Source organism: Marmota monax, unplaced genomic scaffold, assembly GCF_021218885.2.
Source record: "Marmota monax isolate L192 unplaced genomic scaffold, Marmota_monax_Labrador192_F-V1.1 WCK01_AAM20220418_F8-fsc00114, whole genome shotgun sequence".
Classification (NCBI taxonomy): domain Eukaryota; kingdom Metazoa; phylum Chordata; class Mammalia; order Rodentia; family Sciuridae; genus Marmota; species Marmota monax.
This window is the reverse complement of record NW_026694943.1, coordinates 1,598,773-1,626,760: the sequence shown is the minus strand read 5'-3', so window position 1 is coordinate 1,626,760 and position 27,988 is coordinate 1,598,773. Positions and strand designations below refer to the sequence as shown.

The 27,988-nt window shown below is 41.4% G+C and overlaps 1 protein-coding gene across 4 annotated transcripts in view; it reads right to left on the bottom strand.

Annotated features, from left to right (window-relative positions):
* Positions 1-27,988, bottom strand: part of Sash1 (SAM and SH3 domain containing 1) — a 291,235-nt gene that overhangs the window by 146,777 nt on the left and 116,470 nt on the right. The window contains exon 1 of one of the 4 annotated variants that reach the window (XM_046427351.2): positions 23,500-24,059. The exons of 2 other annotated variants lie outside the window; for them this stretch is intronic. In XM_046427351.2, the coding sequence (XP_046283307.1) occupies positions 23,500-23,670 (171 nt within the window). In that variant the 5' untranslated portion in view covers positions 23,671-24,059. Of the gene's footprint in view, positions 1-23,499; positions 24,060-27,988 lie in introns of those variants that run through there. One more of the 4 variants, XM_046427352.2, reaches the window with a different exon arrangement.

The window sequence follows — 27,988 nt, the reverse complement described above, 5'->3', positions numbered from 1 at the left end:
TAGCCCTGTCTCTCCCTATCCCCCTTGGAGGCAACAAATCCCATGAAAGGTAAAATATAGAAGAAAGTAGGGGACAGCAGCACTCAAGGAAAAGACCAAGAGAAAGACACTAAGTGCAAAGTAGGTAGTGATGTACCTTGATGATTGTTTTATCATAATAAAATTTCATTTCTTATATAAAAGTATGTTTCACTCTTCATTTTGGAATACCAAAAAGCAATTAGAACATATATATCTGAAAAGAGCTGCAATTCTAAAGAACTCCAGTGTAGATAGGAGAATTTCAAGATGGAGCAATTGACAGACAAGAAAAGGGTCACCCTGAGATGAAGACACTTTCAGCCAGTGTGTGAAAATTTAAGCACTAGAGAGGGCTGGGACTAATATTTCAAAAACTTTCCACAGATGCTTTCTGTGTAAATTTCCTCCTGATTCTAAATCTTGCCAACTATCTTTAAATCTCCAATGACAGTTAAATCGCCTACTTGTTTCGGAGAATTGCACTGGATTCTGTCCATATTCCATAATTTTTCAACAAAAAGATACACTAAAGACCAACGATGACTAAAGACCACAGAATAATTTTTCTGCCAGAAGGAGGCATTTGAAAGATCACTTAATCTATTCTTCTACCCCATCTTCACTCACACCTTCCACTTACAAAAGAAAAAAATGCCAATATTTGTTCTAACAGAATATGTATCTATTTTTATGGGGTATTTTTCTTTGCTTTGCTTTTTTTTTATTTTTTGGAGTGCATTGAGGGGGTTGTTTGAAGGACAGGGAAGAACATTATGATAAAATCCCAGTTAAAATCCCAGATCCAAATCTTAATAAGGTTATTAAATTTCTTGGTGTCTTGGAGAGTCAGGTACCTGCCTCACAAGGCAGCACTGCCAAGCAAATGAGATAATCCATGCAGGTCTCTGAAGCAGTATCTGTCACCCAGAACTTAATAAATGTTGCTCTTTGCACTTAGCATTGCTGCTTATAACTTTATGGACTATCAGGACCAACTCTTACACTGTCCATCTTTAAAGGTTTTCTTGTATCACAATGAAATCACTTTTGTCCAGGTAGAAACAGTTTCGGCATGTGGAGCAGAGAGGACTACAGATAGATACACTATTTAGGAGTCACAGAGACTCAAAACAAATCCAGCTTCCAAAGTTGGGCCCTCCCCTTTCCTAGTAGGGGTGCAGCCAAAGTCAGGCCCTCCTGTGATCTGTCTTCCTTTAGGTGTATGCCACCTTTCTGCCCTTCAGAGGCTGATTTCTGATTGTTTCACATACATACACTCAGGTATTCCTCTCAACCTACGTCAGCTCCTACTATAATTGGGGTGTTGAATGTCCCCCAAAGGCCCATGTGTTAAAGACTTGGTCTTCAGCTTGGTGATGTTGGGAGGCGGTAGAATCTTTAGAAGGTAGGCCTAGTGGGAGAAGTCAGATCACTAGGGAGTGTCCTTGAAGGAGATATTGAGACCCCTGGCTTCTTCCCGTCTCTCTTTTTCTGCTTCCTGCCTGCCTGAGGTGAATATTCTTCCTCCACCACTTACTCCCACCATGATGTACTGAGCTGCCGCAGGCCCAAAGCAACAGGGCCAAGTGCCCATGAACTGGAACCTCAGAAACTGTGGGCCAATATAAACACATGAAAAAAAAAAATGTCCAAATCATTAGCAATTAGAAAAATGCAAGTCATCTCATACCAGTCAGAATGGCAGTCATCAAGAATACAAATAATGATAAATCCTGGAGAGGATGAGGAGAAAAAGGACACTTTTTCACTGTTGGCAAGACTGTCAATTAGAACGACCACTATGGAAATGAGTATGGAGGCTCCTCAAAAAACCAGGCATGGAACGACCACGTGACCCAGCTATATCACTTCTTGGTACTTACCCTGAAGAATTAAAGCATCTTACTACAGCGATACATGCATACCTATGTTTATAGCAGCACAATTCACAATAGCCAAACTATGGAACCAGCCCAGGTGCCTATCAGTGGATGAACAGATAAGAAAAATATGATATATACACATAACAGAGTTTTATTCAACTATAAAGAAAAATGAAATTATGGCATTTGCAGGAAAATGGGTAGAATGAGAGACCTTTATAAGAAATAAACTGAAGTCAGAAGGTCAAGGGTCATATGTTTTCTCTTGTAATGTGGAAACCAGAGAAGAAAAATAAAAACAAATATGGGGCGGGGGGGTGGATCTCTTAAAAACCAAAGAAAGATCTGTAGAGGAAAGGGACCAAGGTGTGGAAAGGCAGGGAGGGAGGGGGAAGTGCTGGGGAGTGATACTGGGCAATTACATTGTTACACTGTGTGCATGCACAAATATGTAACAACAAATCCCATCAATAGGTACAACTATAACGCACCAATTAAAAAACTAGGAAGAAGAAAAAAAAAAAAAAAACAAAACTGTGGGCCAAAATAAACTTTTCCTCCTTTAAAGCTGATTATCTCAGGCTGAGGCTATAGCTCAGTGACAGAGAGCTTCCCAGTGTGTGTGAGGCCCTGACTCAGATCTCCAGCACTGGGGGAAAAATTAAGTTGATTATCTCAGGTATTTTCTCAGAGTAACGGAAAGTTAAGACAGTCCTGTCAGCCCAACAAGTATGTCCACTTCCTATGCCCAGTGCCACCCCAAGGTAGCACAAGGCTGGCATTTGCTAAAAGCTTAACCATGGAATGAATCCTTACCTTCCAGACTAGGAGACAGCATGAAGCTTCATACACATATGGATACCTTGAAAATTATTTGCTTCTGTCCCATTTGCTCACATTTGTAAACAAGCTGAATGCCTTCTGTTGATTTCCCTAAACTATGTATTCAAAACCCAAGAAGATTCCTGTATCTATGTCAGGCAGAAAAGAGAATCTGAGATCCTCATGTGTATGTGAGTGTTGGGGATATGGAAGGACGAGAACTGGGGAGAAATTAACATCTATTGAGCACCTATGTGCCTACACTATATATCAAGTACTCCTGTATATTATTTCACACAAAACCTACAAGACTTAATACAGGTCTCGTTAAGTATGCAGTACCAACAACGACCTAGACACTTGGAGTTTACCAACATGTCTGATGTCACATAGCTAATCAACAGCAGATCCAGGTTTCAAATCTATGCCTGTCTGCCACCCCCAGAAGTATGGCCTTACCTTAACTGGGCATATAACAAATTGAAGTGAACCTTACTCAAGGTTACTTGAATTTCTACTTCTTTGAATTATAAAGTGAACTTCCAAGGCCTTCTACAGGAGGAACATCCTATTAGATATTTAAATAAAAATCAGTGTGAGTTACAGTATTCCTGAGCTGCACACGACGTACAAGTGAATACTCAGCTTAACCACAGATGAGGAAACATATGGCTGGGTGCTTCGCCAGGCCAAACAAACTGTCACATCCTTGGATCCATCATTTCTTCCTGAGGCTGGGCTCGTGGCTGACCCAGCAGCTCAAGTAACCCCACCCACAGTCCCTGTGGGAAAAGCTTGGGCTCAAATGCTGATACAGCTGCTGCCCACAGCGCTGGCAGCCTCTGAGCGTTGTCCTCTCCAAGAGCATGGTGCCAGGGGAAGAAACCTCACTTATCCCCCCCAACTCCCCCAGCCCCATAACACACGGCTGGCAAGGGTGGGCCCAGATACACACCCAGGTTTGACCTCAGCATGGCTCAGGGCAGGGGGCTGAGTGTCCTCGCATCCTGATGGGGCCCAGCCCACCCTCCCCAGGAAAGCTTCCTCAGGAAATCCTGGCCGCTCCAGAGAAATGGGTGGCCCAGGCCTGAGGATGTAAACAGGAGCCGTGTGTTTTGTTCTGTGTCCCTGCAGACCTGAGCTGGGCCTCTGGCTCAAGAATTTTTTTGGCAATAGTGAAACAGAAGCTGGGCTGAGCAACAGCTCAGAGCGCTAGAATTTACAAGTCCGGAATGTGCATGGGCCGACTTGGCTGAGGATGGCTAAGAGGATGGAGGTGGGTGTTCTCACCTAAGCTGTGAGCTCAGAAAGAAAAATTTTAATAAACAACAGAAGACAGACAAAGCTCCTAAGGCAAGTCCTCTAGCCAAAGGTCAAAATGCCCAGAATGTGTCTACCTTTGGGAGTTTTTTCACAGGCTGGAGACCAAACTGCACACAATCAGGGCCATGTTCCCTGGTGTCTCTTTCAGAGTGCCTGGCATGTGGCAAAAGCTCTATAAACATTGGCTGAATGAAGAGTTTTCCTCCAGTTCACAACTTGCCTGCACCTAAGAGTGTACACACACATCCAGAACATTGCCTAAAAAATTGGAAAGGGAAAGAATAGAAAGGACACAGTCTCCTTCTCCACACTCATCTCCCTGTTGCTCACTCCAACCCCCCACCCATCCATCCCTTATATTTGTAGTTGTTTCTAGAAACTTCCTTAGGATCAGGGGATTCCCAAAGCCACTGGGAGCCAGGCCTGTCTCAGGATGGTATGGCAGATGCCTCCTCATTGCTCAAAGCAGTAAATACCAGACTTTGAAATATGCTCTTATGCTGTCTTAATAAGTTCAGGATCCATGGAGCCTGATGCGATTTGTGTGTTCATTGTATGCCACTGTAGAAAACTTTATCCTCACCTGATCCCTCACTTCCCTGCTTATCTTCTGCTTCACCCATTTCATCTGGGACATAGAAGGAAGGATGCTATGAGATGCTGAGCTGCCAGAATGAATGGCAAGCTGACACTGGTCCATCATGGCCACCACTACACCTGAAAGTTGGCAATGGCTGACAGTTCTCCTTTGGAGAAGGAAATATGAACATAACAGAATAAAGATCCGTGTATACACAGGGTGCAATGGAAACCAACATGGGCTGTGAAACCAGAATACCTGGGGTTTCATCCCAGTTGCAGGACCCTGTGACTTAGGACAAATACATAGCCTTATTCAACCTAATCTATAAAATGGGAGAATAATGACAATCCCTACAGCTCATCTCATTGAACTGGGCTCAGTTAAAAGAAGCCAGGGACAGTATCGAGCCCAGTGCCTACCACATAGGAACAACTCATGCATCTCATCTAGTATTAACTATTAAGCACCCAAATTAGAGAATTACTTATCTAAGCCAAGCCCTTCATGCTCCATCTGTATTTTAATTCTTAGGAACAATGAAAGAGGTTTCAGGAAGTTTCAGACACTCAATTACATCTAACACAATATATCCCATGAGTTTAATTTCAATATTTTCTGGAATCATATTTTTAACTTCCAGAAACTGCACTTGTGCTTTTATTTATATCAATTACAGCTCTCTGTTCAGCACAGAAAAGAACTCTCCCCTGGGTCCTCTAACTATAATTTGGACCATGGGGTGTGCTGCCCTTGGCCACACTGTGAGTTCTACCATGGCCCACAGGATCTCATGTGAGGTTCTGCTTTTCTCCAACAGCTGAGAAGAGTCCTGTCTGGCCATGTGGGTCAACAAGCACTGAGATCTTCAGCAAAATAACCACATCTTACCAGGGTGACCGTACAGCTCTTAGTCACTACACTTCCCAAGAACAGCAAGAGCTTCATGTGAAAATACATCTTAGATGACAACATATGCTCATGCCACACAGAAAGGGATAGAGGAAAACTAAATGTCTTTTCTAACTGATCAAGTGTCCTTGGAAGCTTCCAGAAAACTGAAAGGATTGATATGGAGAGTAAGACTCAGGAGTTATCTTGAGTGTTCCCACATAAAGGACCCTTTGCACCAGCAAGTACCAGGCTCACTGTGATGCCCTCATAACGCCATTCTCCTCTCTCAAATTGCATGCCCAGTTCCCTAAGTGATCTCTTAAACAATCCTCAGAGCCAACTTTAGCTCCCTTATCTCATGGGGAAGTGTGCATCCCTGTAACCAACGTGGGTGACCTGGGTCTGAGCCCAGAACCTCTGCTCCATGGTGTAAACCTTCTTCCCTTGGCTAACATAGCAAAGTATGTGACATGGGTCTCCAGTGCTGCCCTGGGGAGGCATGTGTTCTGATTCCCCTGATAAGTCTCTATAGTGCTGGGGATGTAGCTCGGTTTTAAAGAGTGACTTGATCAAAACCGAATTAAGTTGCCAAGCAGACTTTTTTACAAGAAAGAGAATGGATGTGGTAATCTATTCTGCTCAGCGGTTTTAAAAAAATCTCACTGTAATCAATTTAATGGCACTGGGTCTATGTGGATTCCCCATGTCCACCCTCACAATGCCCATCTACCTAGATAGATGATCAGTCAAAACACCTCTCTCACATCCTTGGTCTCCCCTTTCCCTCACCCCCCTGCCCTGCTACCCTCCAATCCAAATCCAGAGGCTCCACCTCCTAAATGAATTCCACATCTGTCCATTTCTCCCCAACTCCAGGCCCACAACTGGTCCTAGGCCACCACCATCCTTCCCATCCTGTGCTTTCCAGCTGAATTACACTTCATTTCCCAAACACAGTCAGCCATCTCTTCCTCTTCCTCTTCCTCTTCCTTCTCCTTCTCCTCCTTCTTTTCTTTTTTTCCAGTTGTAGATGGACACAAGACCCTTATTTCATTGATTTTATTTTTATGTGGTGCTGAGGATCAGACCCAGTGCCTCACATGTACTAGGAAAGCATTCTTTTAAGCCTGTAAATTGCTATAAACCCTCCTGTGTGTTCCCACCACGTTTCCAATTTAGGCTAACTACAGCCTCTACCACCTGGCCCCTGAGCCAGCCTCAGGTCTCACATACTCACTAAGTTATAATCATGTTGGCCTTCTTTCTACTCCTCAATTCACTAAGTTCTGCTAACTTTGAGGGCCTTTAAGGTCAATGTGTGCTTTATCTTGAAAGTACTCCCCTAAGTGGGCCACAATGATACCCAGGGGTTGCTCTACTGCTGAAAGTATTTCCCTAAGTGAGCCACAGTGATAAACACCTATAATCCCAGCAGCTTTGGAGGCTGAGGCAGGAGGATCATGAATTCAGAGTCAGCCTGACAAAAGTGAGGTGCTAAGCAACTCAGTGAGATCCTGACTCTAAATAAAATACAAAATAGGGCTGGGGATGTGGCTCAGGGGTCTAGTGCCCTGAGTTCAATCCCTAGTACCCACTCCCCCCAAAAAAAGAAAGAAAGAAGGAAAGTGCTCTCCCAAAGATGGCATTCACCAGAACCATTTTCTGCTTCCTCCTTGACCACGCTATTTAAACTGCACCCCTCAGGAAGGATACTATACCACTTTCTCAGTCCTCAAAGAGTTTACATTTATCACTGAAAGCACTGTGCAAATAAAAATTACATAGCATTTATTTATATCCTGTTTCACAATGAACTTGAGATAACAATTCAAAGTAAAATAAGTGATGGATACATTTTAAAGATAAAAAAAAAAAAAAGGTCCATCCTTCATCCATTGTCTGTGGTCTGGTTTGAAAGAATTCCAGTAACATGGTCAACTCCCCAAGGACACACATTCAACCTGCTGTGGCATTCTCTCTTAGAAGAATCAGCACAAAAGTGGATACTTACAAGAAAAAAAAAATAAGACAAAATAAGATATCCAAAATAGCCAGAGGAATTCAGATTAAGAGCCATCCACTAGTTTCAGAATCCATCTGACCCCAAATATGATGAGAAGAAAGAGTGGTTAAATTATTTGGAGAGTATTCTACAGTCCTGTGCCTGTATCCCCTACCCCCCCCCCCCCCGCAGTACTGGGGATTGAACCCAGGGGGTGCTCTACTGCTGAGCTTCATCCCCAGGCCTTTCTCTTTTGAGGTGGGGTCTCACTGAATTGCCCAGGCTGACCGCAAATGCTACGGATACCACACCCAGATTGTATATTATAATAAACTTCCTCTGCACAAAGGTTTTCTTTGCTAAATCTCCCATCCTCAAAAGCAATCTCCATCTTCCTAGTCCTATCTCTCCTTCAGTTATGCTCCTATAAAGGAGCCCCTTCAGCAGGAAGGAGCACAATGAAAAAGGCATCTCAGTGGAGACTGCACCATTTGAACCCCTGGAGGTGGGGAGATGGGGTGATAAGCAGGACTATAGTGTGACCTCCTCCCCACATCCTCCACCAGGGGAACCAAGGTCTTTGCAGAGAGCTCAGCACCCTCCAAAACACCTCAGTAAAAATCAGAAGATAGGAAAAGACTATGATCCAATAAAATAGCAAAGAAGCATCCAGCAGGCTGTGAATATCAAAAGAGTGAAACAAATGGTAGGTGCTAAAGATTACACAGATAAGAGAAATACTGATTTTGCAATGTCAAGAGATACACTCTCTTTTGGTCCTGGAGATTAAACCCAGGATGCTTTGAGCTGCATCCTGCACCCAGTTTGTTTTTTTTTTTTTTTAATTATTTTGAGACAATTTTTTAATTATTTTAGGCCCTTGCTCAGTTGCTGAGGCTGGTCTTGAACTTGCAATCCTTCTGCCTCAGCCTCCCAAGCTGCTGGGATTACAGGCATACAAAATAAAAGTTCAGAGTTTTAAGTCACATGATAGTGAATTATGACATCTAGGAACTTTGCTGGTCATAGTGGAGCACAGAAAAATATTGGAGAAAGAACTTTGCTAGTGATGGAATGTTCTTTATATTGCAATATTAATATTCATGACTCCATATTTCTTTTTTTTAACATTTTGTGGAGTTTCCTGTTGTTGGAACTCTTGGGATGGTGCTGATTCTATCCTCGGGTTCTGCCCATGTCTTGTGGCGCTCCTTACTCTCACCTTGACCTTGCATCTATGGAAACCTTCCTTTTGGTCTTGAGTCATTTCCTGCCCCACTGAAGCAACCACAAATTTTGTGTTCTTCTTGAACATTGGAACTATTTAGATCCACTCGACATCGACGCAGGACAGGCGACTTACATTTCAACTTTCCCACTCCACTAATAAGGTGTCCACACACTTCCATTTTCATCCATTGCTGAGCTTGATTCCAAGTTACTGACTCCCTGAACGTGGTCCTGCCCGCGTGTTCCAATGACTCTCTGCAGCCATGCTATGGGCATGTGTGTTCCACAAGGAAAGGGTGGCGGCACTAGGTCATCTCTGAAAATTTCTGGAGGACTTTTCCTTTGGGAGTGAGTCACTTTCCTTCTCAGCTTCAACTTAAAACTTTTTTTTCCTCCGCAAATCTCAAGTTTATTCATAAGATATGTGCTGGGCTGTGTAAGAGTCTCCAAAGGAAAGTGATGGGGGTTTGGGCTCTGAGTCACCAACTAGCACTTGGAGTGATCAGCTTTAATGTACTGCATGGGGCAGTCCTTTACTAAAAGGCCAGGCCACAGAGGAGCTTGGAAACTTAATTTTTCTAACTACCCATTTTTATATCACTTTATGAAGACATTTCTCTAAATGCATTTGCTCTAAATGAATGGTAGGTATTAAAATGAATTTATTCAGGCATGTGCACTTTTTAGAATGAATGGCCAAATAGATTTTAATTAAATGTCTGCCATGGAATCCACAAGAAACAAAATATACCATAAACTGCTTCCACTTTCTCTACAGCTTCCTTTAGTTTCTTTCTTAACCCCCAGCCATCCAGCCAGGAGTGGTTTCTGAGCCTTCAATCTTGTATTCTAGGGAAGACAGCTGCCCACTCCACACAGCCTCTGAGACCCAGCAAGCAAAGTGGTGCGAGGGGAGGTCCCAAGCAGAGGTGAAAATACCATGAATGCTTGGAAGGATGAGCCCAAGGGCAGCCCCACATCCCACAACCCTCTGTCAGAGTCTCTGGCCCACATTAGCTAGATGTCAGCTCAAGAAATTTAAGCACCAGTGATCGTCTGTGTTGAGCTAAGACCTCTCTCCACACCTTCTCCCAATTCTGTCCTGGCTAATGGTGGGGTGGATGGCAAAAAAAGTGTTGTCCTCTTTGGGGGACTTGAATTTGGTTCCACCACTTCTGAACAAAGATGTCTCCATTTCCTTGTCACCACCACCCCCTGACCTCCCCGCACCATCACATTTAATGATGGTGAGCAGGAGAAGAGGGGGAAGCCAGAGGCATTGGTGCAGGCCTTGTCCATGTTGGGACACACGGCAATTTCTTCCCATCCCCCAGTCCACATGCTCATCTGTACGACCCAAGAGCAAATTCTGGACAGCTGGACACTCACCAAGGAAACTGAGCACGCTTCCCTCTGTCTCCATCTTGTGCTACCCTCTCAACTTTCTTTTCCCTACTGATCAAGGTGTTGGGTCAAGAGCTCAATGCTGCTCCCCTGTAATAAGTTATCCATCTGTGTTAGTGTCTTGGGGTTGCCATAACAATGTACAACAACAAGGTAGCATCAAACAAGAAATTTCTTGTCCCGTGGTTCTAGAAGCTAGAAGTCGGAAACCAAGGCCTTAGTAGGGTCATGTGCCCTCTGAAACCTGCAGAAGCAGATCCTTTCTAAATTCTTCCCAGCTGAGGGGGGCTGCTGGCAATCTTGGGCACTCCTTGGCTCTACCTTCGCATGGTATTCTCTTTGTGGTTTCCTGTCAACTTCCCTCTGTGCATTATATGTGCCTATGTTCAAATTTTCTGCTTTTATAAAGACACTGGTCATATTATATTAAGGCTCGCCCTCATGATGCCATCTTAGCTTGGTTTAATCTGCAAAGAACCCACTTCCAAATAAAGTCACATTCTGAGGTACCAAGGGTTAGAAATTCAACATTTCTTTCCCATACTCCAACCTCACAGGTTCCCTGGGACAACTAAATGAGATAATGCATAGGAAGAGCTAGTACCACAGTTGAAACATAGTGCATGATCAATAAATATCCACTCTCTCTGTTCTATAGCATCTTTATTTAAAAGGCTTTAGAACTAAACAAGTCTTTGTAGTAGTCAAGTTTCTAAAAATAATATCCCAACTAAGACACAAAACTATCACCTTCAACCAAGCTCCTTGGGAAAAAATAATAACAATGGCTCAATGGCTATCTGGGTGGTACATGGAAGATGCCCCTTATTCTAACCCTTGAGTTCTCAAGCATCAAGGGAGCAAGAAATGCAGAGTTGTGTAGGAATCAGTAAAGGAAGTTTTCCAAAGAATCTGCTGACAACTGAATTTCTAAGTTCCTTTGGTTTGTAGGGGGAAAAAAAAAACAAAGTTCAATTCTACCCTGCACAGTCCCTATAGTACCCTCCAAAATATATTACATACATTCCTACATAAAAATTTCAAAAACATTAGATGCTTAAACATAGCATTAGAAAACCAAAAACCAAACCCCAACCCACTAAGGAGGAGTGACTTAAATTAATAAAATAAATAAAAGTGATCACCCCTGGTTTTAAAAGATATTTAAGAAGCCACGTACAGAGGAACACAGGTGTAGTCCCAGCTACTCAGGATGCTGAGGTAGGAAGGTGGCTTGAGCTTGGGAGTTTCAAAGCCAGCCTGGGCAAACAAACAAAAAAACCCCACAACTTAAGGGTGTGGCTATATGCATACATAGCTGTACAACAGTGACAATCAAATTGGCATACCAATGCACAGGTGCCGCATCAGCATGCCTTTCTCTGCCCTTATTTTGACACAGATCTTCTTTGGAGCACAGAAGGTTGTGGACCACTGTCTCTTCTTCCCCCCACTTATTTTGCTAAGTCATTTCTCCATCAAAACAAGCTTGGAGCCTCACTGATCCTCCCTGCCAACTACATTGCATAATTCACTGCTTACTTATCTTGACCTGACTAGCAAATTCCAGATTCTAACTCATCGGCTTTGGCTTGCTCACTTGGTCTTTGGCTGATCCTCTGGAACCACCGGTAACCTAGTGCCCTTGAGCAACTCTTGCCCTGGATTTTCTTCCTTCTATGTAAGGACTTGAAACCGAACATACTCAAACTTGTCTGTAAGTAAGTTTGCAGGCATGCAACACTAGCTTTACGTGTCTCACAATCTTGAGCCTGTTTTAAAGCCAAACTTAATATTATAAAACTGAACTGGTCCACTGCTTGAAAAACTGTTTGGCTGATGGCAGGAGATGGTTTTTCCCAATGTGGGCCTTCCTGTTTTCCACAGCAAAACAATCTAGAAGTCATGGGACTCATACAGTTTTGCTCCAGAGCTTTCACAGCATAGCAAGAGTAGGCATAAGGCACCAGGTGTTCGGGCCTCTCTTCACCTCCTACAAGTCCTGAGTGTTCACCATGCTGCCCCAACTATGGCATCCACCCCCCTAGGAAACTGGGAAAAGCCATACAGCAGGTCACTTTCTGGCTTCACGCCCGAAACTCTGCTCAAAGAATAGCAGAGCCCATATCCATCTGGGTGGGGTCTACTTCAGAGGACACTCAGCAAAGATACATAGTCTTAGTATTTTACCTGAAGCTGGAAGCCTGAACTTGAAATCTGTAGAAGTCAAAATCAATCGCAACTGCTGAATCATAGGTATTGAACTAGGGGCCATGAAATGGGAGAAAGGAACGGGGGAAACCCAGATGCTGACACAGCTGAAGGATAGTGGATGCCAACAAGGAAGGGCCCAGGTGGCTACCAGGGCACAAAACCTCTCAATGTATATAAAGACACACTGCTCCATACAACAACCCTACAAATGAAACAGAATCATTCTAACCTCTTGACAATCAGGGAGTACATTGGGTCTCTTATATCCCCTCCTGGTTTCTATGGAAGCTCTGCCACTGAAGGAGGCGTCCCTGTTTCTAAAGACAACCTCAGATCCTTCAGAGAGGTGACAAACTGCAAAGTCTTGATATGGCATGTCAATGGTGAAGGGGGTGTCACTCTCTGACACTTGGTTCTGCAGAAACAGTACGTTCTTGGCTAATGCTTAAGTTACATCACACAGATTTTACTATATCCTTTGTGCATCACTTATGAATCATTTGACACCTATTTACTTCAATGCTCATCATGAAGTCTCAGTTTCATAATATTTTAATCAAGGCAAATTGCTACTATGCATCAGTGTTATGAGGCTCTTCCATTAAATTACCACCTGGGCGCCACATGTTACACAAGTTACGCCAACATGTTGCAGAAGGTGGTTATGACAACATCCTACTGGATGTGGACTAACACAAAACCTTCTTAGAAAGTTCTTAACAGAACTGTAATTCATAATAAAATATGCCTTAGAAATGTTTTACCTCTCCTAAATAACTGTTTATTTATTTATTTTTATACTAGGGACTGAGCCCAGGGCACTTTGCCACTGAGCCACATTCCAGCCCTTCATATGTTTTTATTTTGAGACAGGATCCCATTTCAGTTGCTCAGAGCCTCACTAAGTTGCTGAGGCTGACCTTGAACTTGAGATCCTCCTGTTTCAGCCTCTTGAGTCTCTGGGATTATAGGCATGTGCCCAGCATAAATGGAAATTTTATTTTACAAGTTAATGATTATTCCACAAACTACTTTCCATCATACTCACACTGAAACATGTCATCAGGTGTTTTGGGTTCTAATGGGGCCACCACCCTGTGATGCCTTTATAAATTCCTGACTGAAGGCTGAAGACTCCTAATTAAAACATGAAAATGCAGAATGAATGACTTTCAACCCTGACAGAGACAGCTGCTCACTGAAGGAAACCCTGGGAAAACATCACAAGACAGATGTAGCACACTCTTATGAGTCCAGCACTCAAAAAAATGAAATTGCTAGTGAAGTGGATGCTTTTAATATTTTACATGTTTCTAATAATTCAACTATTAAAATGTTGTCTTCCATGATCTCACTCACATGTGGAATATTAAAAAGTTGACCTCACAGAATAGTAGAGTAGAATGTTGATTACCAGAGGCTGGGGACAGCAGCTGGAAGGATAGAGAGAGGTTGATCAAGGACTACCAAGTTACAGTGTGATAGGAGAAACAGGTTCTGCATAGCAGGGTGACCATGAGTCATGACAGTGTGCTACACTCAAAAAGCTAAAAGAAAAGATCTTTAATGTTTTCACCGTAAAGTTTAATGTAACTTAAGCATTCTACGATGCATACACATATCAAAACATGGTGCCTCATTAATAAGCATGGTCTTTAGGCTTCTTTTGCATCCATTAAAAATTAATTTTAAACCAAAAATGAACTCAAGTGATGTTCTTTCTGCATGATTATATGTATAATAAAATTATTTGATTTTCTTTCTTAAAAAAATGTTAAAAGAAAATGCTTATATTATTTGCCACTTAAACACAGCAATCTGGATACAATTTAAACAAAAAACATACTTTCATTACAAATATCTTTTTGCCTCTAAAAAATCCTGGCTATCCAGAAACATTCATATTTTTTTCTCTTGAATATAAAAAATATTTTAAGCATGTTTATTAATATGTTACCCAAGAGTTAATACCTTGAAGCAATGTATGCATTTATTTAAACTGTGAATAAGGAAAGACCATTTGATACACTGCAAAAAAAGAAGAAGAAGAAAGAGGAGGAGGAAGAGGAGGGGAGGAGGAGGAAGGGCATTTAATCAACATTAAATTGATAGTTAAAAGCAATCTCAAATTGAATATGCGGAATCAGAACATTTTCTCTCCATTGAAAGATAAAAGAGAAATTAATTCATAGCCTAACTAAAGAGATTTGACTATTATTAGTAGCTAATGATAACTAACATTTATGAACAACTCATTCTATACCCTGCATAATTCTAGTGTTTCAATTAATCCTGAGAACCCAATAATGTTGAGTGGCTATCACCCTCATTTTACAGATGAGGAAACTGAGGCACAGAATGGTTAACTCCCCCAAGTTCCATGTCCACTAAGGGTTGAAGCCAGGGCTTGATCTTAAACAATCTGAAATAGTTCCTTTGTTCATAACTACTCTCCTTTTCAGTTTTCTAAGTTGTCTAACTAATATTTTTGTTATTGTTTCTAAATGTTTTAATTCATAGATTAAAGTTATTCTCTCTTTCAAAACCGTTTTTCTTAAAACTCTAGACATTTCCATACAAAGAAGTCTGCAAAACTGTTAATGGTTTTCAAGTGAAATCTTTCAAATTCCTCTAAACGTAGACATCATCCTATACAAATATATATATTATTCAACTAGAATATTCCTTTCTTCTAAAAATACCTTAATATTGAACACTATATTTTCAAAGCACACATACACAAAAAGCACATAACTATTTTTTTTTCTTTAAGTTGGAAAAAAAAATGGCAGATACCAAGGCTTAGGCAAAATATTAATTTTGCCTAAGCCTTGGTAAAGTCAAGATTACCTAAGGTAAAATAAAAATAACTAGGGCTCAGGACACATATCAAGGTTTTCTATTTTGCTCTGGAAAGACACTTTTAGGTAAAAATCATGTGATTCTCATAATGCATTTATTTTCTTTCCCATTATCTGCATGTCAGGAGGAAGAAGAAAGCCACAATCAAGAGGTGATGGAGAGATCCAGACCTTCTTCCCTCTCTATTTGCATAGCCATATGAACAAAAGGTGGATAAAAGCATTAAAGTCAACCATGAATGGCATCTGCACTGTCTCCTTAGACAGCCAAGGAGAGCTGCAGTGTATCTCTTGGGACACGTGAAACATTAGTCAGAAGAGCCTACCGATGGATTGACGTTTTCACCAGCATCTTAGAAAGGTGAAAGATATAGGAAATTTCTTTTTGACAAAAGAAAACAGAATTGATTACAAGAGAAGAAACTCTCCCATTTCAAGTGTTACTTTCGGAGGCTTAGAGATCCCACCATACCTGGATACACATCCTCCAGGACCGAGCTGTCTGGATTACATGACTTGACATGCACAAAAGACAGGTTATCTCCAGGTGGTATCCCTCCTCATAAAGAATTGATGCTGCCATTGAAATGCTTAAGGGAACAAAAGAAGGGACACTAGGCATCTGGCAAGGAGCAATACTAATGCGCAACAGATGAACCATCATGGGGTCTCATTACCTAAAGTTAGCTAATAAATAAATAAGCATATCATTTGAAACACAATTCCGTGCAGTTGCAAATATATATTTTACTCCAAAATTAGTCTGCAGGATTGGTTAACTGTCACAGTCTTATTCTATACTCACTATTTAAATAGGATAGCTCATCCTAAGAATCTCAGCTTCCATGAATTTCAATTCACTCTTGAAGAGCTTGGGGTGTCGCTCAGTGGCAGAGTGCTTGCCTATCATGCTCAAGGCCTGAGTCCAATTCCCAGCACCACAAAAAGGAAAAAAAAATCAGTCTTTTTAGATCAATTTCATTTCTATTGTATGGCAAGAATGTTGTAAACCATGGAGGGAACACCATCTATCACAGTGGGATTACAATGGTTAATTCCTAACAGGATGAAGTCAGCTAGCATTATAGCACTTTTAAAAGGATCCATTAGGTGGGTGAGGAGGTGCACACCTATAGTACCAACTATGCATGAGGCTAAGGCAGGAGGATGGCAAGTTGAAGGTCAACTTCAATAACTTAGCAAAACTCTCTCAAAATAAAAATTTAAAAATGACGGGGGATATAGCTCAGTGGTAAAGTGCTCCCAGGGTTCAATCCCCAGTACAGGGGGAAATTTTTTTTTTTTTTTTAAATAAGAGGGACTGAGGCTGTACCTCATGTATAGAGCACTTGCCTAGCATGTATAAGGTTCTAGGTTCCATCCCCATTACTGCAAAGAAAAAACAATCCATTAGATAAACTTATAATGTTTTACTTTTATTGTCCTTTGTGAAATTAACCTATGGATTTGCTACACAATTTATACAATTATTTCCCACTATTTCACTGTATTCTACAATTAGTTTTGAAAGCTGTATTTAATGATCATTTAGCTATAGCATGGTATACATAGTGTTATAAATAATAATTCCCCTTTTAAGGAATCACGTCATTCACTCAAAAGACACAGGTAGATAGGTATGTGTACAAATATATGTGGATAGAGAATTAGATATAATTAGATATCTTTTCTTTAGGAAAAGAAAATCACAAATTATACAACATTTCTAAAATTTTTTGGCATTAACTCAGCTTAAGCTTTAAAGTATTACACAACCAGGAGTGTGGCTCAGTAATAAAGCACATGTCTAGTAAGCATGAGGCTCTGGGTTCAATCCCCAGCACTGGGGGAAAAAAATCAAAAGTTCTTATTTCTTTTTAAAAAATTATTTAGTCTTTTTTTTTTCTTCTTCTTTTTTTTTTTTTTTAGGTGGACACAATATCTTTATTTTACATTCATGTGGTGCTGGAGGATCGAACACAGTGCCTTGTGCATGCTAGGCAAGCGCTCTACCACTGAGCCCCAGCCCCAGCCCCATTATTTTGTCTTACTTGACAAATAATTGTGTATATTTTCGGGGTACAATGAGGTGTATTGACCATTGTATACATTAGCATGTAGTAATCCTGAATCACATTAGAAACTGAGTAAAGTGCTGGGCCTAAGGAAGCCAAAGAGTGAATGATGGGATGGATAAACACATCATCCAGGCTCTCATCACCTCCTTCTGGACCACTAAAGTTGTTTCCTTCCTCCAAACTCATTGCCAAGTCATCACCCCCAAAAGTCACTTGTGTGTGGGGTGTGTGTGTGTGTGTGTGTAGACACACATGTTGATGGGGATGAAATCGAAGCATGTTGATGGGGTTGGAATCCAAGGCCTCACACATGCTAGGCCCCCAAAGCCACTTTTCTAAATGCATGGCTTGTCCCATGCCAGTTTAAAATTCTACAATGGCTTCTCACTGTATAGAAAGGTGTCCAGCCACATGAGCACTCAGAACTGTGGCCACCTCAGTGCCTATGCTCCCCCAAATTTGTCCTACTTCTCTCTGCTGGGAAGGCTCTTCTTCCCCAACCTTTACTTGAAAATCCTTTCTGGAAACCCCTACTCATCCACCAGGGCCCAAATTTAAAGGATTGAATATGTAAGGCAGGAAGGGTAGAGATACAGGTGTTTTCCCTACAAAACTATGCCTTTCCAGAAGTCAAGGGCATGCACAGTAGTCCCCCTAATCTGCAGGGGGTAATGTTTCAAGCTCCTCAATGGATACATGATACCCCAGATAATACCAAACCCAAAGAACACTATATTTTTTCCTGTACATACATAACTATGATAAAGTTTGATTATATATCAGGCACACTAAGAAATTAACAAAAATAACTAATAATAAAATAGGGCAATTATAACAATATACTGAGATAAAAATTACATGAATGTTATATCTCCATCTCTCAAAATATATATTATAGATATTAGCAACTTTATCCTACAATTTTTTTCTTTCCTTATGAAGTCTAGGATTTTTACACTTTTATTTAAGGAAGCACTTAATGCTTCTCTTCAATACATTTGAATTGCACTTTGGAATCATTATTAAGTAAAAATAAGGGTTACCTGAATATAAGCACTGACAATTGATCAGATAATCAGGTCAACTGCTAACAGGTGGGTAGCATATACAGTGTGTATATGCTGGACAAAGTGATGACTGAAGTCCTTTGTGAGACTGAGTAAGATGGCAAGAGATTTCATCACAGTGCTCAGAAAGGCATGCAATTTAAAACTTACGAACTATTTCTGGAATTTTCCATTAAATAGTTTCAGACCAAGATTGACAGCAGGTAACTGAAACCACAGAAAGTGAAAACAAAAAAAAGGAAGGGGGACTACTGCATCACTAATACTTACCTTAATCACTTACATAAAAATACAGCCTCAACAAAGGAAAATGACAGCCAATAACTGTCTAAATAGATGTGTGAGTGAATAGATTATAAAACTGTAGAAAAGTAAAATTGCAACTAGAAGTTTACTTCAAGGAAATAATACATGATTCAGACCTCAGCTTCTCCATGTACTACGTTTATGATTGAGGATATGGATGCTTATTTATCAACTGTCAAATGGGGACCATAATACCCAATGGTCACATCCACTGAGAGGATCAAGCAAGGTAGCATGTACAGGGCCCAGCGCAGTGCTGGACTCCATCCTCCTCAGCTCTCCTGCCGTGTAGTGTACCAACAGAAGTTGGAGTCAACAATGAAAAACAAGCACATCAACAGAAGAGGGAAGGGTACTAGGAGCCACAGGAAAAGAGAAGGCAGAAAATGGCAAATGAAGAACTAGAGCAGGCCCTTACGTCCTTCCCACTACTTCACCTGGCAAATTGTCCACTTATAAAAGCCATAAGGCTTTCGGCTGGCTAAAAGGAACATAAAATTCGGATGAAGTCAGAATATTTGAAACTGAAGCTGGCTCCCAAATTCCACCACAGAAAATTAATTGAGTCATTAGTTAATAGGCTCAAGACACCCCTACGAGAAGGTGTAAAGTAACTGCTTTCAAAGGAGTTAACATTTTCAAAGCCTCCTCCTCTCCCCTCTACCACACTGCCTAACAAAGGAAAGGGGTGCTTTTTTTTTTTAATTTGTTTTTTTGTTTTGGTTAGGTTTTTAGGTTTGGGTTGTTTTTAGGGCCAGAGTAAACAGCAAGACAGGCTAAATATAACAGTTCTGTGGACTGAAGCCTACTTCTTTCAGTAGCTTTCAGTAGTTTGCACAGGACTTGGAGCAGGGGATGCTTTGCAGTATTCCTAGTCAATGGATATTTTCCAGGCATTGCTGGGAAATCATTGTAAACTATAGGGGCAGAGCAAGGAACAGAGGAAATTTCAGGTCTGGGGGAGGTGCATCTAGCAGGATTCTGAGAACAATAGGCACTTACTAACCCCCTTTGCAGCTAGCAAGTAGCTTGGAAGGCCTGGCTTAGCTTTCAAGGTCTTGGAATTCTAGAGACAGAAGCTAAAGAACAGCACAATCTGCCACATGGATAATCAGTCCTGAAAAAAACATCTCCCATATCTAACCATGTCAAACTCAGCCATTCCCACTCTTAAAAGACAACTACCCTCCCCCACAAAAAAAGGGGGAGGGGGGAAGGAAAGCGGTGACTGCAACCACACAGTAAAGATCTAAAACTAAAAACTGCACAGGATTCTAACCAATTTTGTGCTTCTCAGCAGACATGTAAACCTGTCATAGGCAAAGGTGACAGACATGCTTCAGAAAACCACGTGTTGCAAGGTTGAATAGAATGCACATTTCACAAGAATCCCAAAGCTTAATTGCTCAAGGCTTGTAAACATTTCGCAATGTACATTACCACTAGAAGCCCCAGGATTTTTAGCGTGCATGATGAAAGTGTCCAAATGTTAGCATCAACCCAAACAGAATTTATTAACATCTTGAGAAGTGTGCCCCATCCTAGTGGGTGAGTCCTTAGAGAACTGTACTCTGATGTGACTTCTACATTTAAGAAATGCATGCTGGTTTGTGTTTTTTTGTTATTGTGTTTTTCTTTTCAATGGACAAAATCGTGCTCTTAGCATCCTGGTAAGTCAAAGGCACTAGAGTTAGAAAAATAAATGACACTGACTCTGCCCTCCAGGTATTCACAGTCTGGTATTTCTTTAAGCTCGTTTTCTCTTTATTCTAAATCAACTTACAATTTTGACTTATTAGCTAGCATTTATCTATTCTAGCACTGCTTAAATATTTTCATGCTGTAAATTATACTATTATTTCTTCTCTAAATAACCACTTTGTTAACAATTATCTGAAAGCAACTATTTGGTGCTCAACTCTGCATGGACTGAATTAATTTAAATGCAAAATGTGTCTGAATGAACTCAAACAACCATCCAGTATTTACTGAGATCCATGACACTGGGGGAACACCCTTCTCTGGGTTATAACTAGATAATTCCCTGGAGGCCAAATGTCTCTCATTGCTGAGCACTAGTGGAAAACAGGATTGTGCTCTTTCACCTAAAAACATTCTTACCTATGAGGCTATGAGATTTGATTCTCATACTTATTTTCTTCACTACTACTACTACTACTACTGCTGCTGCTACTACTACTACTACTACTACTACTACACACACACACACACACACACACACAAACACACCTCTACTCCCTTCCTCTAGGTCAGAATGGAAAAAGAATCTTTCCAACCATTTTGCCTAAAATTCTGGACATAGTTACATTTTATGGAATCAGGCTTCTGACTGGTGTCATGTTGTCACTAACAACATGTGCCACTGGTCAAGTCTCTTCTTCTGTCTAGGCTGATAGATGACTACAGAATCCCATAATTTAAGCATGAAATTATGGAAATGGTGTCTTGTATTTCAGTAAGAATGGAGTCAACTGTCCGTTTTGTGTCGTCATCCATTGCCCCAAAGTTCCAGTTTTTATGAACACAAGGATGACAGTTTTTTTTAGGAGAAGATTCACCCTTTTATCCCAGTGTTGTCCCACTGACATGTACAAAGGAAAATAAGCCTTATCTTCTCTCTCTGCATTTTACTAAGGAATAATCCCAATGCCCAAATTTACTCCAAAGGAAAACAAGATTGTATAAATAGGAAAACATGAGTGGACATAACCTGTTTGAGACCCAGCTTTATGTTATTTCTTGCTTCACATTGAACTATTAACTGTGCAAGAAGCACATATTTTCTTTTCTCCAGCAACTGCTCTTTGAATAACAGGTTTGAGCTTCTAGGGCCCCACCCCATCTTTTAACTCAGCCAAAGAACACTCTGCTACAACTGACCCAACAGTGCTGGAATCTGCCAGGGAAGGAAAGCAAATATTCAGAAAGTGCCACCTGCCAACCCTCCTCCCCCAAACAACCCTCAGCCCAACTTCCATTTAAGCCAGCTCCCCAGCCCACGCCCTAGCAAAGGATACAAAGTGATGTTATCAAACCAATGTTCTCAGTGACTGAAAATTTACAGAGCAGGAGGAATCTCAGCAAGAAATGAGAAGATAATCTTCTTGGCTGATGAACTTGAAAAATAATGTACCACCACAACATTAAAATGTTCATTGGGTTTTTTGTAATTTTAGTTTAGGAGCTTATTCTTCTGAAAAGTTTAGAAAATGTAAAAACAGGAGCTTTTAAATCCAAAATATATATTATATGTATACTGTATACACATATGAAAAGTATATATGTATACAGGTATACAGCATCAACATATACTTTACCATATAGCCATGTGCTCTAAAATACTGAGTGAAAAGTACAGAGAGAATTTTTATTTATTTTATTTTATTTTCAGCAGTGCTAGGGATTGAACCCAGGCCTGTGCATGCTAGACAAGCCCTCTACCACTGAGTTACATTCCCAACCCCAGATAGAAATCTTTAACCAACCTTTCCTGGTTCTCTGTTCTCTGTACAGTAATAATCATAAATATCAATAGAGATCTGAAAATGGAATAACTGGACTTTAGGATTTCTGGAAGATAGTAGTCTCAAGATTCTATTTGCAGAAAAAAAAATATATAGATAAAGATAACCTTCAATGAGCATCTACTAATATCAGGCAGTATGCTTAGTAGTTGATACATATTAACTTAGCTAAATTTCAGAAAACCCAAGAAACGAGTCTTCTTTTCCTCATTTTTCAGGTGATGAAACTGAGACTGAGAAGAGTTGAATAACTTGGCCCAGGTGACTCAGACAATCTGTTGGAAAGCAGGGATTTGGCCCAGGCCAACTTACTTCAACAGCTAAGAGCTTAATCACTTCTTCCCAAAGAAGAATTCTGAAAACTATATCTCCCATTTGAAAAAAGATCACAAAGTCAATGTAGCATCTTCTCCAATGGTCTACACATCTGGCTATTCCAAGACTTTTACACTAAGGATGTCTTTTTAGGTGTGAATTAAAATGTCTTACTGTAATAATCCCCATCCATCTGATTCCAGTCGACCTAACTACAGCTCCACCAAAAGTGATTAACTAATTCCCCATAATTGGCCATTCCAGAGGTTTAATATCATTACCATATAGCCATGTGCTTTAAAATATCCTCCATGTATGAGACCTGTTTTTCAAAATTATGCCAAATCCATTGGCACTTTTAGACCCTGGATATTTCAAAATACTTGATGGCACAGATTTAGCAAAATAAACCCTATTGCTTTTCCCCAAACATGTAAAACAAATATCCCGTGATTCTACAAATTGGAAAGACTGCAAACAGAGCAAGTAAACATTCTGGAGGTCCTGAGCAAGGAAATGGTTGTTTTCTTCTGGCAGTCACACAACAAGTGGCGAGAAGATAAACATCAGTGCCATCAGCCTCTTCCAGATCCAACTGTGAGAAGTCCATCAACCAAATATTTAACATGTAGTATTTACATTCACTCCTCTTTAAAGGACTCTTTCTTGTTTTTTCTTTCCCAACATCTCAGCAGGTGTTCCAGATTAAACTGTTGAATATTATACCCGATCTTTCAAAAAGTGTCTTTGATGTGATCGGTGGCTGGTTATTTTTTAATTAGGGTTTGAAATCCTATACTGTGTGTATTTAACCCCCTAAGAACCGGAGCAAGAGAAGGAAGACGCTGCTAAGAGAGGGGTGCCCGGTGGGTGGGCATGAAGGGAGCACTGGGATCCAGACCCTCAGCCGCGAGCGAGCCCTGCTTCCAGCGCCTCCTTCCGCAGGTAACTCACCAGGATGCCCATCACCTCGGTCCAGAGTCGGGAGAACGCCTCAGATGTGCCGGCGTCCAGCGCTTTCTCTGGCTCCGGCTCCTGCTCCTGCTCGGGCTCTGGTTCGGGCTCCGGCTCGGGCTCGGGCTCGGGCTCCCGCGCAGGGCCAGCCGCTCCGGCGTCTTCCTCCATGGTCGCGTCCCGCGCGCTGGCCGTGCGTCCCGGTGGCCGCTGCGCCCTCGCCCAGCACCAGTGCGCAACCGTCCGAGGTGTAGGGTCCCGGGCCTTGGCGTCACGGAGCCGCGCCCCCGCGCAGCATGCCCAGGCGGCCCCCCGCCAGTCCGCGGGGCCCTCAGAGGCGTCAGCACCTCGGCACTAGGTGGCCGCGGGCAGCGCGACTGACAACTCCTGAAACTTTCCCGACCCGACTCGGCTCAGCAACAGGGTAGCAGGAGCAAAGTCCGCACCACTGAGTGCCGCGGCGGGGAACTCGCTCAGCCCAGAAGCAATTAAACGCACGGCAAAGGCGTTGCTTCCTGTGACGGGAACCGGCTAACTGCGGCACGCGACTCTTTTCTGCCAGCAAGTCTGGGCAGGGCCCCGCAGGAGTGACGGCGGCGCCTCGGGACCTTAGAAGCTACGCTTTGGACCCCTCTCTTCAGAATGAGCTCTTCCAGCTCCACATGACTCTCTCCCCTCCGGGCTAAAGAAAGCGTTTAGCAACAAAAGGTGCTCTGATGTCAGGCTCTTTGCATGGAAACGAGCCACGGACAGGAGAACAAATCGCCTGTTGAAAGAGCAGCAGAGCCGCGGCCACCGGCCCGCACGAGTTCCCAATCACGCCATGCACCCGCATGCTTTTGGCCCCCAGAAACTTCAGAAAGTTAATCTTTAAGCTACTCCTGCCGAAAGAGTTCCCAAATAGGCAGAGTCGTTACGATCCACATCTCGCCCCTTGGGAAGTCGGGCGACCTAAAGAATTACCACCCTGCCCCTGTCAGCCTAGACGTAGCTGAAAACTAGTGTGCGCTTGGGCACGAGCCATTGTTCGGATCGTTTAGAGGAGTAGGGACGTTTGGACTCCTGAGTGCCACAATGCTATGCACTGCTAGGCTTTCCGCTAATTAGGGGGGATGCGTTTGGGTTTGAGGGTTCCTTTACATTAAGGACACAGGCAAGGGCTGTTTTCAAAACCAGCTGTTAATGGTTGTAGCGCTCGGCCCCGTGGCAGACACGGGCCCTGTGTATGTGTTTTTCCAAGAGGAAGATCCATGACGGATTTATTTACTGAGGGAAATAGCCCCAAAGAGATTCTTCTTCCTTTTGCAATACTTCCTTTGAAAACCACTCAGAGAATTTTCCCTAGGAGATGACAATGCTTGGCACACTTGATTTGGTGACTGATCACTTTGTGAAACAGTTAAGAAACTTCAAGAAATCTGTCCCTTGTTAAAGAGTTGGGGAGTGGGGGAGGGGAGCCGAGTGAGGCGCCCCAGGGTGAGAGCTGGTTTCTCTCCTAGCTTTTGTTGTTGTTTTTCCCCTTCTGGGCCTAGTGAAAGTAAGGGGTTAAATCCTCTTCCAAAGCATGAATTGCCAGAAGCACCAACTCATGGGATGACCTTACAGCTCTTGACGGAAAGTTCAGAACAGTAAAAACTTTCAAAAATAAATTTATGGGGCTGGGAATATAGCTCAGTTGGTTGAGTGCTTGCCTCACATGCACAAGGCCCTCTCTGGGTTCAATCCCCAGCTTTAAATAATTAATTAACTAATTAATTAATTAATTTTATGGGGTTGAGGATGTAGCTCAGTGGTAGAGCACATCATGAGCCCTGAGTTCAATTGCCAACATCAACAAATGAATTAATTAATAAGCATGACCCCTGATGATACTATTTTTTTTGTCCAAATGTGTCTTGATGATCTTTTTTTTTTTAAAGGAAAGAACAAGAATGAGAAGGTTTTCCTTTGATAGTAAGAAAGCACTGTATGACATGACATAACTTTCTTATGTACATATGTGAGTATACCACAGTAACATTGTGTACATCTACAAGAATGGAATCCTAATTAGAATAAGATATATTTCATGCTTGTGTAAATATATTAAAATAGATTCCATTGTCATGTATAACTAAAAAGAACAAATCAAAATTTTTTTTAAAAAAAGAAAGAAAGCACTGTGTTGAAGAGAAAGGAGGCCTGGACCATAAGTCAATGTAGCTGACCTGCTTTTCTGGGAAGATGCTGAGTCAGGCCCAATGGGCTTCCAAGGCTCCCTCATGCTCTACCATACTGTATATACAAATAAGTTCAGTTAAGGCAGGTGGGCTTTATAAATATGTCATTTCTATGAAGACATGAAAATAAGCAACTGATAAAAGAGGGTGAATTGCCTTTGCTATTTATTTTACTGGTATATTTAAAAATTCCAACTTATTTGCTATGTGGTACCTTTTCAAATTCAAGAAAATGCAGAGCACTGTGGTGCTTGATGGAAGGGCAGCTTGTTCTCTGCATCAAAACTTCTTGGCATGATTGATGTGATTCTATAACATGTACATTCAGAAAAATGAGAAATTATATCCCATCTATGGATGATATATCAAAGTGCATAAATGCATTCTACTGTCATGTATAACTAATTAAAACTAAAAATTTTTAAACAAAACAAAACAAAAAAACTTTCCTGGCCAGTGACTGGGAGTAGGGGGGGTGGGGATATTGTGCAAGCTGGGGACCTTACATGCTATAGTCCTCTCACAAGTGTTTTTCTTCTTGACTCAGATAACCCGGGGCAAAGCATTTGACCTTTCCATGGTGCTACAGGTTCCCCATCCTTGTTGAGGCAAGCCCATGGTAATTGCCACCCACCCCCTCCAAGGTGATATTATGTTTCAGGGTCATCTAAAGATAGGCACAATTGGGAGACAACAGGCAGACACATCAATATTATTGAACCTTAGCCAGCATTTTGGTACTTATAGAAATCAATATCCTAGGTTTTCAAGCTCCTTTTATATCCCAGATGTTTAAGCTCCTTTTCCTAAAGTTCTCCAATAAGTGGCCAGAAATGAGATAAAGCATATTTTAAGAAGAATGTTGATGCCTATGTATATAATGTGATCTATTATTTTTGCTATATTGCCTACAGTCACTTTTATACTCCTGGAACATAAATAATTTTGTTGATAATGTAAAAAAATAAAGTTTAACCTTTTTACTTAATTTCCAAACATTAATCAAAGAGGAACCTGATTTCTGTGCCCATGATGGAGTCTTTTCTCCTTTTTTCTAAATTCTTTCAGGGTTTAGACAGGAATCCTCCTCCTCTCCCTCCTCTTCCTCCTCCTCATCATTTCAAAGTCCCATGGGGCTACTATTTACCAAGGGCTTTCTATAATTGCATTCTATCCTATGAAGGTAGGGAAGGGCCTCCAAGATTTAGGTCAAGCCAAGCATAGTGTCACGCACCTGTAATACCTGCGGGCTTGGGATGTTAAGGTAGGAGGATAGAGAGTTCAAAGCTAGCCTCAGCAAAAGTGAGGCATTAAGCAACTCAGTGAGATCCTGTCTCTAAATAAAACACAAAATAAGGCTGGGGATGTGACTCAGTGGCTGAGTGCCCCTTGAGTTCAATCCTCAGTACCCCCCCCCAAAAAAAAAAATCTAACTCAAATCCAAGTGAACACAGCCATATGTGGGCAGAGAACAGAGAACAGCCTGATCATTTTACAAATTCTTTCATCAATCATGCTATTCCCATGAAGATGGCTATGCAGACATCCATCTCTCCCACTTTCCCTTACCATCAGGGTTCTTGACCAGTTTGTTGGAATTGTGAAATCATTCTGTGGGTCCTGATGAATGTTTATTTTAGCAGATGAACAAAAGAATATCAGAATGAATTTATTGAGAATTTTGATAATGTAGTGATTCTCAATAAGTATTGTTTATTAGAAATAATTATCTATCATATGCATGTTTATTCTGGCTGGCTTTGTAAAAAGTTGTTCTTACTATGGATTAGGATCACAACATGTAAAAGCCACTAATCTAGCCGGGGATGGTTCAATGGTAGAGTGCTTACCTAGCCTGTGCAAGGCCCTATGCTCAACTTTCAGTACTACAAAAAAATAAAACAAATAAATTTTAAAAATTGCTAGTCTGGAAATTGGCACACATTTAAGATACTGTTGCAACATAGTTAGGATATTATACAAAAAAGTAACTAGTCTATTGTTTAGGAGTAAAGGAACCATTTCATACTATAGAAAGCACAAATACAATGGGGTCTGAAGAAAGTTAGAATTGAATTTTCACTGGAGTTTCTATAAGTCAGTGGGCAAGTTATTTATCTCATCTACAAAATGGAGAAATTCCATCTGTTTCACATAGTTCTGAGGTTATCTGGAATCATGCAAGGACTTCTATGAATTAGAACCTCACCCCCTTTTCCCACCCTCTCTTCCTTCTCCACCTAGTCAACCCATGAGCTGAAACTATAAAT